We start from the raw sequence: 13,080 nt of genomic DNA on the forward strand, positions 1-13,080 counted from the left end.
TTTTCTATTTTATTTGGCTGCCTAGACATACATAATTTTATGCGCTCAAAATCTGCGACAACTAACCCTAGTTATGCAGGCATAATTATTTAATATTTATTTTACATGCATCTGAATGACAAATACCTAGATGTAGAAATTCATAGTGATATACGATTGATATAATGCAGCGGGCTCAGCACGGTTCCATTTTTATCGACTATTACTATGCTCGTCACTTTCGCACTTACATACTTGTTAGAACGTGACAGGCATGGTGATAAACGATAAAAATGCGACCGTGCTACTAGGGCAGGTGTGCACATTTGCGAAGGCTTTATCAGATAAAAAAATATTGATTATCATCGAAATATTTAGCTACTTCAGCTTAGGAATGATACAATAGAGTTAAAAAAAAAAACACATTTTTGGACAAGACACATGGAAATGGAAATACTATGCAAATACTTGTGAGTATCGTTTATTGATTAATAAATAACACTAATCAATTAATTTGAAAAGATAATTAGGTTTTAATCATCTGGTATCACTAGATATTTAATCTACAGATAATTTTGATCTCCCATTGCGTGGGTAGCGGCGTGGAAGGTAAGTTAGTATTTTTGTAATATTTTGAGTGAAGTTTAATTGTCCTTATCTCCAAGCTAGTAAAAAAAAGCGAGGATGCGTACATATTTAAAAAAAATTTGATCTGAAAGAACTAAGGTCAGGATATACAAGTTGTTGAACATCGGAGTTGGTTACAGACTAAGTAGTTTAGGGATAGTGTGGGAAGTTATTAAAACAAATCGCTCGCACCAACGCAAGTTAATCTAGTATATCACACCTAAGTACAAAGGATTAAAGTGTGTCGGACGAGTTTTTGATTTCTTTAGTGTCCGTCATAAATAAGATAAAAATCATATACACTATAAAATGTAGAGCACATTTGACACCGGACAGGTTTAAAAATACATACATATGTGATAGATTTGCAAATGTTAATGCCATGTAGGTATATAAACTGATCTACATATAGCAAAAACATGCCAATTATGTCGCATTTAATAAATTAATACTCTGGCAAATCCTACACTGATCTTATAGGCATCATAAAGTGAGCCAGTCTACTGTCATCTCATAACAGAACCGATTAAAATTAAACCATAATAATCGAAATTAAACTTTCTTGAGACATGTTTTTAAATATGTTTTTTAAACATGTCGCCAATAATGACTTATAAATACAAGTGAGTGTAACCGTTGTGTTCTAAATATTTTAAATCATAATACCTAATTTGTCAAACATTGTCATAGATGCGCGGGTCACGCTTGGGTCTTGCAACACTCCTTATAAGTGCAGTTATAGCACTAGGGGACACCGGTAAGTACACTAGAGATATATTATATAATACCTAAAGCAAAAGTGTAAGGGCTTAAAACATTGTTGGCCTGTTTATTCAGCCTGTACAACGAGTCCCAACTTTCTGGCTCAGCCTTAATTTAGTTTATCTATTGCTACTTTTCCGAGTGGCCTGTTAATGGATTTTTTCCCAGTTAACGCATACACTCTACGAGCGTAGCCAATTATTCGCTTTGTAGCGAAAAGCAGCTACGAACAGTGAACCCACCTAACGGGTCGCTGGCAGTGCCACTTTGCTACATATTTAAATTGTACCTATAAACGTTTGCTGATTTTGTACAGAGGACCTGCCATGTCGCGCCCGAGACGTTGGCATTGAGGGCCGCTCTATAGTCTGCGTATGCGACGCTACGTACTGTGATACCATAACGAGAGAGGACCCAGCACCTGGCACATTTGTCGCCTACACGTCGAGCGATGTAAGAAAAATTTAGTTAAGCATTTTACATACATATATATCTCCGTAGAACTAAACTAAAGAGATTCGCGCCATATAGTCTCCGCAATGTGAAGCATAGCAATATACGATTTACGGTCACCAGAGTCACCACATACAAGAGCTGTGACACTTACCACTTAGTTGCATCCATTTTATTTTACAATCCATTTGTGCGCACACAGTTCGTATATGTACATATATGTATACCGAAATATAACATAACATATAACTAAAGTAAGCTCAGAAATACTTCATACATATTGATGCGCCAATATGCGTAGTGAACGCTAGTGGTATTTAGAATTGGTTAGACGTACTTGATACCTAAAACGTTAACCTACTTACTGGCAGCAGTTTGAAGAAATAAATTCTGATACAGGTTTTTTTTTGCCAAAATATAAGAATGATTGGGTTAGGTAATTCATAAAAATTATATGTATTATATTGTACTATTGGTTTCAAATCTTTTTGATCCGAGGGCCATACTTAAACTCCGTTAAATTCCTACGGGCAAAAACTTGACGGGTTCAGGCCTTAGGGCAGCTCCTCCGCCTCTTGCCTCTACTATAGTTCGTTATTTTAGCATTAGAAAGAACTTGAAAGAAGGTAAGCGATCTTGACATGTCTTTTATTTGAAAAACGCTTTTTAAAAATCAGTTACTATTACTTATGAAAGCAGAAGAATATAAATGATCGTATTAGATTCATAATTGTTACATATTTGAAGTAACTTATTTTTAAAATGTGTTTTTCAATTAAAAGACACATCAAGATTGTTTACCCTATTTCTAATGCTAAAAAAATGGAGTATAGTGGTTTGATTTAAGTAGTGACCACTTGATCAAAAACATAGCAAACTATTATTTCAGGCTGGACAACGATTCGAAAAAAACTTCGGCGTGATCGAGACAGTCTCGAATAGCGAAGAAAGTGTACCCGAGGTAGAAAGTCAGGAACAGTCAGAGGATGAGGATGAAGATGAGGATGAGGAAGGTAATAGTCACATATTATCATGTACTAGCGACCCGCCCCGGCTTCGCACGGGTTAACAAATTATACATAAACCTTCCTCTTGAATCACTCTATCTATTTAAAAAAAGTGGCCAAGTGCGAGTCGGACTCGCCCATGAAGGGTTCCGTATTTAGGCGATTTATGACGTATAAAAAAAACTACTTACTAGATCTCGTTCAAACCAATTTTCGGTGGAAGTTTACATGGTAATGTACATCATATATTTTTTTTAGTTTTATCATTCTCTTATTTTAGAAGTTACAGGGGGGGGGACACACATTTTACCACTTTGGAAGTGTCTCTCGCGCAAACTATTCAGTTTAGAAAAAAATGATATTAGAAACCTCAATATCATTTTTGAAGACCTATCCCTAGATACCCCACATGTATGGGTTTGATGAAAAAAAAATTTTTGAGTTTCAGTTCGAAGTATGGGGAACCCCAAAAATTTATTGTTTTTTTTCTATTTTTGTGTGAAAATCTTAATGCGGTTTACAGAATACATCTACTTACCAAGTTTCAACAGTATAGTTCTTATAGTTTCGGAGTAGTTATAGACGGACAGACAGACGGACAGACAGACAGACAGACAGACATGACGAATCTATAAGGGTTCCGTTTTTTGCCATTTGGCTACGGAACCCTAAAAACCGCATCAAAATCCGTTGCGTAGTTTTAAAGATCTAAGCATACATACAGACAGACAGACAGCGGGAAGCAACTTTGTTTTATACTATGTAGTGATAAAATGGAACTTAAAATATCTACTACATAAGTGTCAATCGTGTTTTGAAAAATGTAATGGTTGTCATAGGAACTCTGTAATAGTATTTTATGCAACCGTTGTTTAAAAGGGGTCAAAAAAGGCGAGTGGCGTGAGTATTTTGGCGTGAGACGCCACGAGTATTTTTTGACTCAGTTAAACAACGTTGCATACAATACTTTTTCTACGACCAAGCACTTACTTTGAAATGCAATGAAATAATAATAAAAATGGATGATGATGATTGTTTAATTTCCTAATATGATAGGTTGTTCAGTGCGTGTGATTCTTAAGGGGAACGAAAATTTTATTATTTTTGCGCTACGACGCACGGTTTAGGAGATACAGCCCTATATATATATTTTTTTAATATCAATTAGGGGTTTCTTACAGAGGAATGAACATCTTATTATTTTTGCGCTACGACGCACGGTTTAGGAGATACAACCCATAAACATTTATCTTTATTTTTTTAATTTTTTTTTTGTTTTTCGTGTTTTTTAAATATTACTTACAGGTTTCAAAGGGAAACGAAAATTTGATTATTTTTGCGCTACGACGCACGGTTTAGGAGATACAACCCATAAACATTTTTCTTTCTTTTTTTTCTTTTTTTTTTGTTTTTCGTGTTTTTTAAATATTACTTACGGGTTTCAAAGGGGAACGAAAATTTGATTATTTTTGCGCTACGACGCACGGTTTAGGAGATACAGCCCTATAAAGATGAAAATTGATGATGATGATGATGATTAACCCCTATAGATAAATATTTTATTTTTATTTTAAATATCAATTAGGGGTTTCTTACAGAGGAATGAACATTTTAATATTTTTAATATTTTTGCGCTACGACGCACGGTTTAGGAGATACAACCCATAAACATTTTTCTTTATTTTTTTAAATTTTTTTTTTGTTTTTCGTGTTTTTAAATATTACTTCCTGGATCCAAAGGGGAACGAAAATTTGATTATTTTTGCGCTACGACGCACGGTTTAGGAGATACAGCATTATAAAGTTTTTTTTTTGTTTTTTTTTTATTTCTTTTTTGTTTTTGTTTTTTTAAATATTAATTAGGGGTTTCTTACAGAGGAATGAACATTTTATTATTTTTGCGCTACGACGCACGGTTTAGGAGATACAATCTATAAACATTTTTCTTTCTTTTTTTAAATTTTTTTTTAGTTTTTTGTGTTTTTTTAATATTACTTACGGGTTTCACAGGGGAACGAAAATTTGATTATTTTTGCGCTACGACGCACGGTTTAGGAGATACAGCCCTATAAAGATGAAAACTGATGATGATGATGATGATTAACCAAAACAATACATGTCTATGGTTCACTCATCTGTCAGAAATGACAATTAAAATTAGGTTGGCAACAATGTATTCAATACAATATTTTTTAAGTGGTGATTACACGAAGTATCGTAAAAGTGCCAAAAAGATACTGCGTGTATGCACAAATACTTTTTTGGGGAATAGACTAAAGACTTGTCTTGACAACTATAAGAGAGGGGTTTAAAGGTGTGTGCACGACCCTTTAAATGACAAATAAAAGTACGGGAGTAGAAAATATTTAATAAAACAACGCAAGATCATTGTGTCTGGGCTCCTTAAAATCATCTATATGAATTATTCCCACCTTTACCAATAATTTGTTACAAAAATTGAAATTGTTTCATTCCCACCTGACAAAAGAGAAGAAAAACGAAAAAAAACTTTATGAATTTAACGATTACTTTTTGCAGAGGACACCTTAAGACGAGTTGTATTTAGACTTTACACGATTCTTCGATATCAGTATATAGAAGGATTTGGAGGGTCCATCACTGACGCTGCAGCTATCAACTGGCGAAAACTATCAGATGCAGCTCAAATTAACTTTATTAAGTAAGTTACATATTTAAGCAAGAAGCATGTTGAATATACTTGAAAATCGGCTCCGACGTTTCGAGTGCGCCATTTTTTAGTCATTACACTCGTGGTCCCGGAAACATACCGGGTAAAGTAGGCAGATATCACAACTTCTAGCATCGCAAGTTTTTCGAACTTACCGGATCGACTTTTTTACCTAGTTGAACGTCTAAAACAAATGGGTTATCGCTCGTTCGACGCACAACCCTCACAACGTCAGGATTTTAACCCTGTGATGCCATGCCCGAATCTAAAAACTGAATCGACAGCTAAAATATATTTAGTAATCGAACCTGCTCACAAAATATATTTATATTCATATATCACAAGAGTCGGTTGAGATTTCCGACCTGTAAAGGAAAACATCCGGACATAATAAAAGCATTTTTGCCCAAACTGAAACGGAGACATTCCCTAACGCTCGTCAATAAACTCGGGGTCCCAAATATCGCGTGTTTTGTTCAGATTTGTTACTGGAGATCACTTCATGTTGCTGAACTGTGGATATATGAGATTAATAATGATAAAGGAATTAAGAAGATTTTCCTAATGAAGAAGACAGCTTAAAAGGTCTTCAACAGCTAAACAAAGTTTTTTTTTATATTATTTTTTGTTATTATTAATACATGAAATAAACTTATAATCTAATACAGTTTCCTGCAAAACTGTTTGCACAGTTTGACTGCAGGCGCGAGTCTCTGTTGTAAGTAGGTACTTACCTACATAATCAACGTAACATCTTGTCAATATATTTAAAACTTAATTAATTTTTTCAGCTCATACTTCTCAAGTACCGGTTTGGAATACAACTTGTTACGAGTGCCTATAGGAGGTGCTGATTTCTCGACACATCCCTACACTTACAACGAAGAACCTTGGTACGACCATGCGTTGTCCAATTTTACTTTGTCATCCGAAGACTACTTTTACAAGGTAATTTACTTCACTGACCCTTTTATTTTTTACTAGCGACCCGCCCCGGCTTCGCACGGGTTAACAAATTATACAAACCTTCCTCTTGAATCACTTTATTTAAATTTAAAAAAACCGCATCAAAATCCGTTGCGTAGTTTTATAGATCTAAGCATAGGTACATAGGGACAGACAGCGGGAAGCGACTTTGTTTTATATTATGTAGTGATTGAATATAAAAGGATAGACCGTCAACATGACTAGTTAGGTGTGACTGTTAGTTAGCATAGTTCATAACAGGTCTTTAAATTTTAGTTGCCTATGATCAAGAGAAGTCTAGCGGTTGCGACCGACGAGGTCAAGATAACGGCGAGCACCTGGTCCCCGCCGGTTTGGATGAAGACCAACGAGAGGATCACTGGTTTTGGAACTGTTAAACCCGAATACTACCAGGCATACGCAGACTACCATATACGGTGCGTTCATTGTTTACCATTCAGACGTGAATAACAAGCATAAGGCCCCCTTGACGGTAGTAATTTAAACAATATCTGGGAGACCGAGCAAAGATCGAAAAACATATAAAAACTCAAAAATGAGCGTTTTCCCAGAGATAAGACCTAGCTAGATCGATTCTTCGCCCCCGAAAACCGCCATAGGTACATCAAATTTAAACGAAGTCGTTAGAGCCGTTTACCCAGATCCCCGAAATATATATATATAAATAAATAAACAAGAATTGCTCGTTTATAATTTAAACATATAATTAATGTTAATTCATGAACTGGAGATAAACGTAGAGGCCGCGTAGATTACTGTGAGCAATTTCTGGCTAGGAAATATTCCTTGAAATTTATATTCTCGCCTTAATGTTACTAGCTTTTGCAGCCCGTATTATTTTTAAAGGACATCAATTTCAAGGAGAAGGATTAAAATGCCTAAATGTTTACTACTCTCTCTGATCTAAATACCTACATAAGGTACGTTAGATATATTTATATGTTAGGCAAGGCAACAAGGCATGGAGTATAATGTAAGTAATTTTTATATTTAAACATGTTTAATGACCAATTGGTACAGTTTCATGGAAGAATACGAAAAAGCTGATGTGAAGATATGGGCCATCACCACATCGAACGAGCCTATCAACGGATTCCTTGGTGCATTCTTTGTCAGCTTCAACTCCGTGGGATGGTCACCACGGAACCTGGTAAATATTTTGTACACTTAACACGTTTCATCATTTCAGCGATTTAAGTACAAACTAACGTGCAGCAGCGTTGAACAAAACTAAACAATCCTTCAATTCCTTCACAAACAAAATTGGCTGGTTTAACAGGTCATAATTTTATGGTCTTCATCAACAGTTGCACTTTGCACTTTATCAAATTGTGCAGAGCTAATACACGAGTTACCTACCTACTATAAAGAAATTCGTTGGGTGGATGACATTCGAAAAATCGCGGGACACTTCTGAATGAGACTATCCCAGGACTGGCTTAAGTGGCGTACACGAAGAGAGCCCTGTGCTCAGCAGTGGGCGACTAGAGACTAAAATAATGATGATATAAAGAAATATGTACCAAAATCACTTAGAAAATTTGAAGTTCGTTCGATTTCTCAAATACTACCTTTCTATGATAATGATAAGACAGGAAAAGCGCAAAAAAAATCATAAAAAATAAAGTTTTGCTATGTTTCAGGGTAGTTGGGTGGCGAACAATCTCGGACCGACAGTGCGTAACTCTCGCTTCAACAACACGTTAATTTTGGCAGTAGATGATCAACGATATAATCTGCCTTATTACTTACTCGGGGTATGTACTGATTACTGATAGGTACTACTAATGAGTGACGACTACTTATGAGGTGTTCAAACGTGGTGCATTCAAAGAGTAAATGCATACTATTAAATAACATTCAATTTTTACAACGCGGTAATTTTACCATGTTTTGTGGTTAAGCAGTTATGACAGGCACTATTTACGTTTGTTGTTTAAGTGGATTATGTTAATGCGCCACAGCTGCAAACAGCAGGCACCCGGTATTCCGATGCTCGCAAATCCGGTAATCCAACAATTAGCGACTCAGGCTCGGGTGACACGACCCGAGGCAGTTTTTACAGCCGATCGCCGGATTACAGATCGGTTGGATTCGATATGTAGAATTTATTTTCTATATAAAGCTTTTATTTCCCATACAAGTCCAGTAATTCGATAGTTCCTACAATCCGGCAAAATAAGGAAAAATTTCAGGAGCCGGATTACCGAGCGCCTACTGTGTGTAGTATTAACGAGAGACCTACGCAGTTTAAGTACCTATCACTTTCGGAATTATTGACAATACATTTTTTTAGATGGAAGCGGAAGATCCTAAATCTATTGAATACATTGATGGCGCAGCAATACATTATTATGGAAACTTCATACCTCCGATTATTATGACTGCTATACAAAACCGGTATCCTAACAAAATTTTGCTTTCTACGGAAGCTTGTGAAGGTAGGCAAATTTTCCAATTAGCAATACAAAAATCTAATTAGAGTCAGGCCTCTCATGCTGACTTTGCTGCGATCTTGGTAGCACAAACTGTGAAAATGAAAAATTTACAAATACAAATGCATTTATTTCATTGTTTTTTACAGTTGCTCTTCAATTTTGAAAAAAAAATGCTTTCTAGTTATTATGATTATGACAGCTGTTTAGAAAGAAAACAGAAGAGAATTTATGTATGTACATATTAAGATTAAATACAGATTGAAAACAAAAGTAGGCACCTATGTAAAAGAAAAAGCATGATGATTATGTTCTATTAATAAGAACCTAACTAGTTGATTGCTTACTTTGGTTCGGTAGAATGACCGATCTGTGATTTTCCGAAGTACGACCTACTCTAATTTAACCACATCTACAAAGGATAGTTTTTTTTTTCAACTTACGATATTTATAAAATGTTCAACAGGTCCAATGCCTTGGGACAGGGAACAGGTTCAAATAGGCTCATGGGACAGGGCCCGCAAATACACAAAGAGTATTTTACAGGTACGGAAAAAGAACTAAGTAGTAGTAAAGTGGGGTTCCTCCAATTTTTGTTCAATAGATGACGTTACGGTATGGTTTTTAGACCTCGCTTGTGTATGTGAACTACATACATATATCAGTATACCTACGCATTATCTCCTAATTCTCCCATAATGCCATAATCTAATTTTGTCATAATGTCGATATCCAAAACAACATAATAAAAGCTTTTTTATATGAAAGCTTACTATGATTACGTTTTTTTGGTAACATATATTGTTAACAATGTTTCACTACCTATTCTAGGATCTCAACAATTATGTGGTCGGTTGGATCGACTGGAACCTTTGCTTGGATCCAGAAGGCGGGCCAAATTGGGCCCATAACTACGTCGACGCACCCATCCTGGTATACGGGGACCAGGACGAGTTCATAAAGCAACCTATGTTTTACGCGATGGGTCACTTCTCAAAATTCATCCCAAGAGGCTCAAGGAGAATTCAGTCTTCGCGGAGAACTTTAGTTACACTAGAGAATGCAGCTTTTTTGAAGCCTGATGGAAATATCGTGATGGTGCTACAGAATACGTAAGTTGCACATCCTGTCCCACCGTGGCAGGCGTGTGTCACTCCGCGTTGCGGGGCCTGTACTAGATCTGGTGTCACAACAAGATATGTCTAAAGCAAGCACACTGCATCGCAGCTGGTTGCAGCAACAATGACAGGCATGCTGATGAAAACGGAACCCTCATGAGTCGTCGGTCGGAGTTTCGTCATGTCCGTCTGTCTATCCGTATGTCACATTACTCGTTTTACCTACACGGAAACTATTAAATATATTTTAATGAAATTTGGAGCGTAGGTATATTTTTGAACGTAGCCGCTGATTATTGTAGGAATTAAAATTGATAAACATATATTTTAGGGAGGGGGAAGGGGGCATTAAAATTCTCTAACTTTGAACCAGGCGTGGAAAGAAATCACAAAATAAAGCTTAATAAATACTTTCCTGGTATTTTTTATAGTTTTGAGCTACGAGCTTTTTCAACTTATCTTATTAAAACGACGTAGGTTAAGTGCCGTGCCGCGAAGATACGCCCTTTAGCTTGTAGGTTTTTTTGTATTGCATGAAGGTACGGAACCCTCCATTATGCGTGTTCCACACACTTGCGGTTTTTCCCTTTTAAAAAAACTTACCTTAAAAATGACCTAGCTAGCTAAAAACTCACTAAGCTTGAGAGTGATCAAGATAAAAAAATGAACTAACCAAATGTGAAAAAATTCTTTGGAGATAATTTTCTGTCCTTCTTCATACAGGAGAAACAGTGCAGTGGACCTTCGCGTCGAGGTCAGCAACACCCGATACATAGAACTCCACATGGAAGCCCGTTCCATAAAAACTATAGAAATCAACCAAAATTAGAACATACCACATACTGTAAAAACATTGTTTTATTTCAATACACTTGTAAGTAATTGCTTCAACAATAAAGCGTGCGTGCGGTTGTTTTATGCGGTAAACGAAGCGGTAAGGTTGACGGTGACACATGCATCCAACACTGCGTTTAACGTACAAAACTACCGCATGCTTAACTATAACAGATAATCTGAAAACCCTACTGGGTAAAATAACAAATCTTTATAGATTCTTTAATTGCAAAAATTATTTACCTCAATTAATCAAGTTGATTTCCACAGTGCAGTAATAAATCCAACTTGGAGCATACTTGTCTGCTATTTATTTACAAATACAATTTGAGATAAGTATGGTAAAACAGTTAAACATCAGTCAACGATGAGATTTTGTCTAAAGGCCAAACTCGGCATAGTACTCTACTCCTGATCAAGCCCTGAGGCACTGGTCCATAGAGCCGAGAGTCAGATGAGTTGCTTGCATTATCTCCTTCTAACCATACATGCCCTCTTGGCACCACTTGGCTTCTTCTTGGAAATTGACCCCTCATTTTGTCTCCAGGGAGGCCTATTACTCTTTTACAGATGTTCTGCCTAGGATTGTTAGGACTTTTCGCAATGACAATATCACCTCGACGTAGCCTTTGAAACCTCGGAGTTATGTGCTCTGTGAGTAAAATATTATTTGTTTCTAAAGTAGGCTCCATTGATGGGCCTGAACACTGCAACAATGCAAAAAGCAATTATGTATGTTGTTTTTATTTGCCGACTGCCGTATATACTCCGGAAGTCAACACTGTCAGTAGAAAAATATGCGAAATTCAAAATTTGTATCCTCCGCGCCTACATTTTTAAAATTTGCCGCCTTTTTCTACTGACAAAGCTGGACACTTCAATCTACCACCCAATCTAGGTTTAACAAGATAGGTATAGATTAGGGCAATCAAACTCTCACTTTAGTATTTAGGATAAAAATGAAAACAAAGTTTACATGAAAACTATAGGAGAAATCAAATAATATATTAGGTATAATTTTAACTTACCATCACAAAATCTCCTATATATTCAAACGTGCAATGCGTAATACAAGCGTATTGGAAAACATAGCCTATAAAACCACAAGTTTTGCCAACAACTTTAAAGAACGGCATTGCTTTGTAGGGACTTACAAGTTGTAACTTTCATAACCTGCACATTATCAGCTGATGCCTATTTTCAGGCGTATTATCTTACAAAATTGTAAAATGAGAATATTAATATACAAGTCTTACGAGTTACCTAAAACTGGACAGTCAGTTGAATCAATATTAACAATATTTCTTATATTTTATCATATAAATAAATTATCCCACACATTCGTATTTAAAAGACATCATAGACAATCAAATTGACACTTGACAGTTGACAGTTGCCTTCCCCATTGAGGCCTCTACAGACCTTAATAATATATCCTCCTCGGGGCTCAGTCCAACGGTCCAACAGAGTGAGATCAGTGTTGCCAGATCGTACCTTTTAGTACGGTTTTACGTACTATTTTTTGACCTTGCGTACCTTTTTTGTACGCAGCGTACATCGTACTAAAACCGTACCTTTTGATGGACGGTTGTTTATCAACTTTTTTTTTCGTTATATTGGTTCAGGATGGTTTGTTCAGGGCAAAATATCTAATCTGACAACAATAGCCACCATAAAAAAGTACCATGTACTATAGAAAATACACGTTTCTTTAGTTGCAGTCGGCAGTTGTGTCTTTCTTACCTGTGCTTTGCTAATAGTAATAGTAATATCGTTTATTGCAAACCAATACAATACAATGGAAAAAGATGACATGGCACCCTGATAGGTTATTGGCAATTATCCATAAAACTACATTAAATAATTTATGTGTAATATTATTAATATTGCTTTGTGATTGCTTCTAATGCAGTTGCTCGAGGAATAATAAAAACGCTAAAAGAAGTTAAAAAAATGATAAAGAATTTGTTCTCGGGCTGTCAGGTACCTAAGTCATGTCATGTCCATAAATCCTACTTTTATTATTAAAAAGGGAAGTTACATAATTATTGTTACTTATCTGCTAACTTGTTTATCTTACCAATCTTATTCAAATGCATTTCTTTTTCATTTATAGACTTATGTACATTTGCATATCCAGTAGAAAGTTACTTATACTCGGTCAAGCAGATCTTGTCAGTAGAAAAAGG

General features: G+C 35.9%; 2 protein-coding genes across 2 annotated transcripts; one reads left to right on the forward strand and one right to left on the reverse strand.

Moving 5' to 3' along the window:
- The first annotated feature begins 1,287 nt into the window (after positions 1–1,287).
- LOC134662766 (lysosomal acid glucosylceramidase-like) lies at positions 1,288–10,908 on the forward strand. The gene is made up of 12 exons (XM_063519056.1): positions 1,288–1,363; positions 1,685–1,821; positions 2,711–2,834; positions 5,367–5,508; positions 6,309–6,465; positions 6,760–6,920; positions 7,525–7,654; positions 8,148–8,261; positions 8,801–8,945; positions 9,406–9,485; positions 9,771–10,051; positions 10,781–10,908. Exons 1-12 carry the CDS (start codon positions 1,297–1,299, stop codon positions 10,884–10,886), a joined length of 1,644 nt encoding a protein of 547 aa, XP_063375126.1. The 5' UTR covers positions 1,288–1,296; the 3' UTR covers positions 10,887–10,908.
- Positions 10,909–11,179: 271 nt separating this feature from the next.
- LOC134662950 (mitochondrial inner membrane protease subunit 1) lies at positions 11,180–12,136 on the reverse strand. Its single transcript, XM_063519253.1, has 2 exons — positions 11,920–12,136; positions 11,180–11,598 (listed from the first exon to the last, which is right to left on the reverse strand). Exons 1-2 carry the CDS (start codon positions 12,025–12,027, stop codon positions 11,242–11,244), a joined length of 465 nt encoding a protein of 154 aa, XP_063375323.1. The 5' UTR covers positions 12,028–12,136; the 3' UTR covers positions 11,180–11,241.
- Positions 12,137–13,080: the final 944 nt, after the last annotated feature.

This window comes from Cydia amplana, chromosome 3, assembly GCF_948474715.1.
Source record: "Cydia amplana chromosome 3, ilCydAmpl1.1, whole genome shotgun sequence".
In the NCBI taxonomy this organism is placed as follows: domain Eukaryota; kingdom Metazoa; phylum Arthropoda; class Insecta; order Lepidoptera; family Tortricidae; genus Cydia; species Cydia amplana.

Bases quoted from the DNA above. Each gene is read 5' to 3' on its own strand.
- LOC134662766 (XM_063519056.1), top strand. From the start codon at position 1,297: ATGCGCGGGTCACGCTTGGGTCTTGCAACACTCCTTATAAGTGCAGTT. The intron at 6,921-7,524 runs GTGCGTTCATTG...CAATTGGTACAG, and splicing joins TACGCAGACTACCATATACG to TTTCATGGAAGAATACGAAA. The intron at 8,262-8,800 runs GTATGTACTGAT...ACATTTTTTTAG, and splicing joins TGCCTTATTACTTACTCGGG to ATGGAAGCGGAAGATCCTAA.
- LOC134662950 (XM_063519253.1), bottom strand. From the start codon at position 12,027: ATGCCGTTCTTTAAAGTTGTTGGCAAAACTTGTGGTTTTATAGGCTAT. The intron at 11,599-11,919 runs GTAAGTTAAAAT...GCATTGTTGCAG, and splicing joins ATATAGGAGATTTTGTGATG to TGTTCAGGCCCATCAATGGA.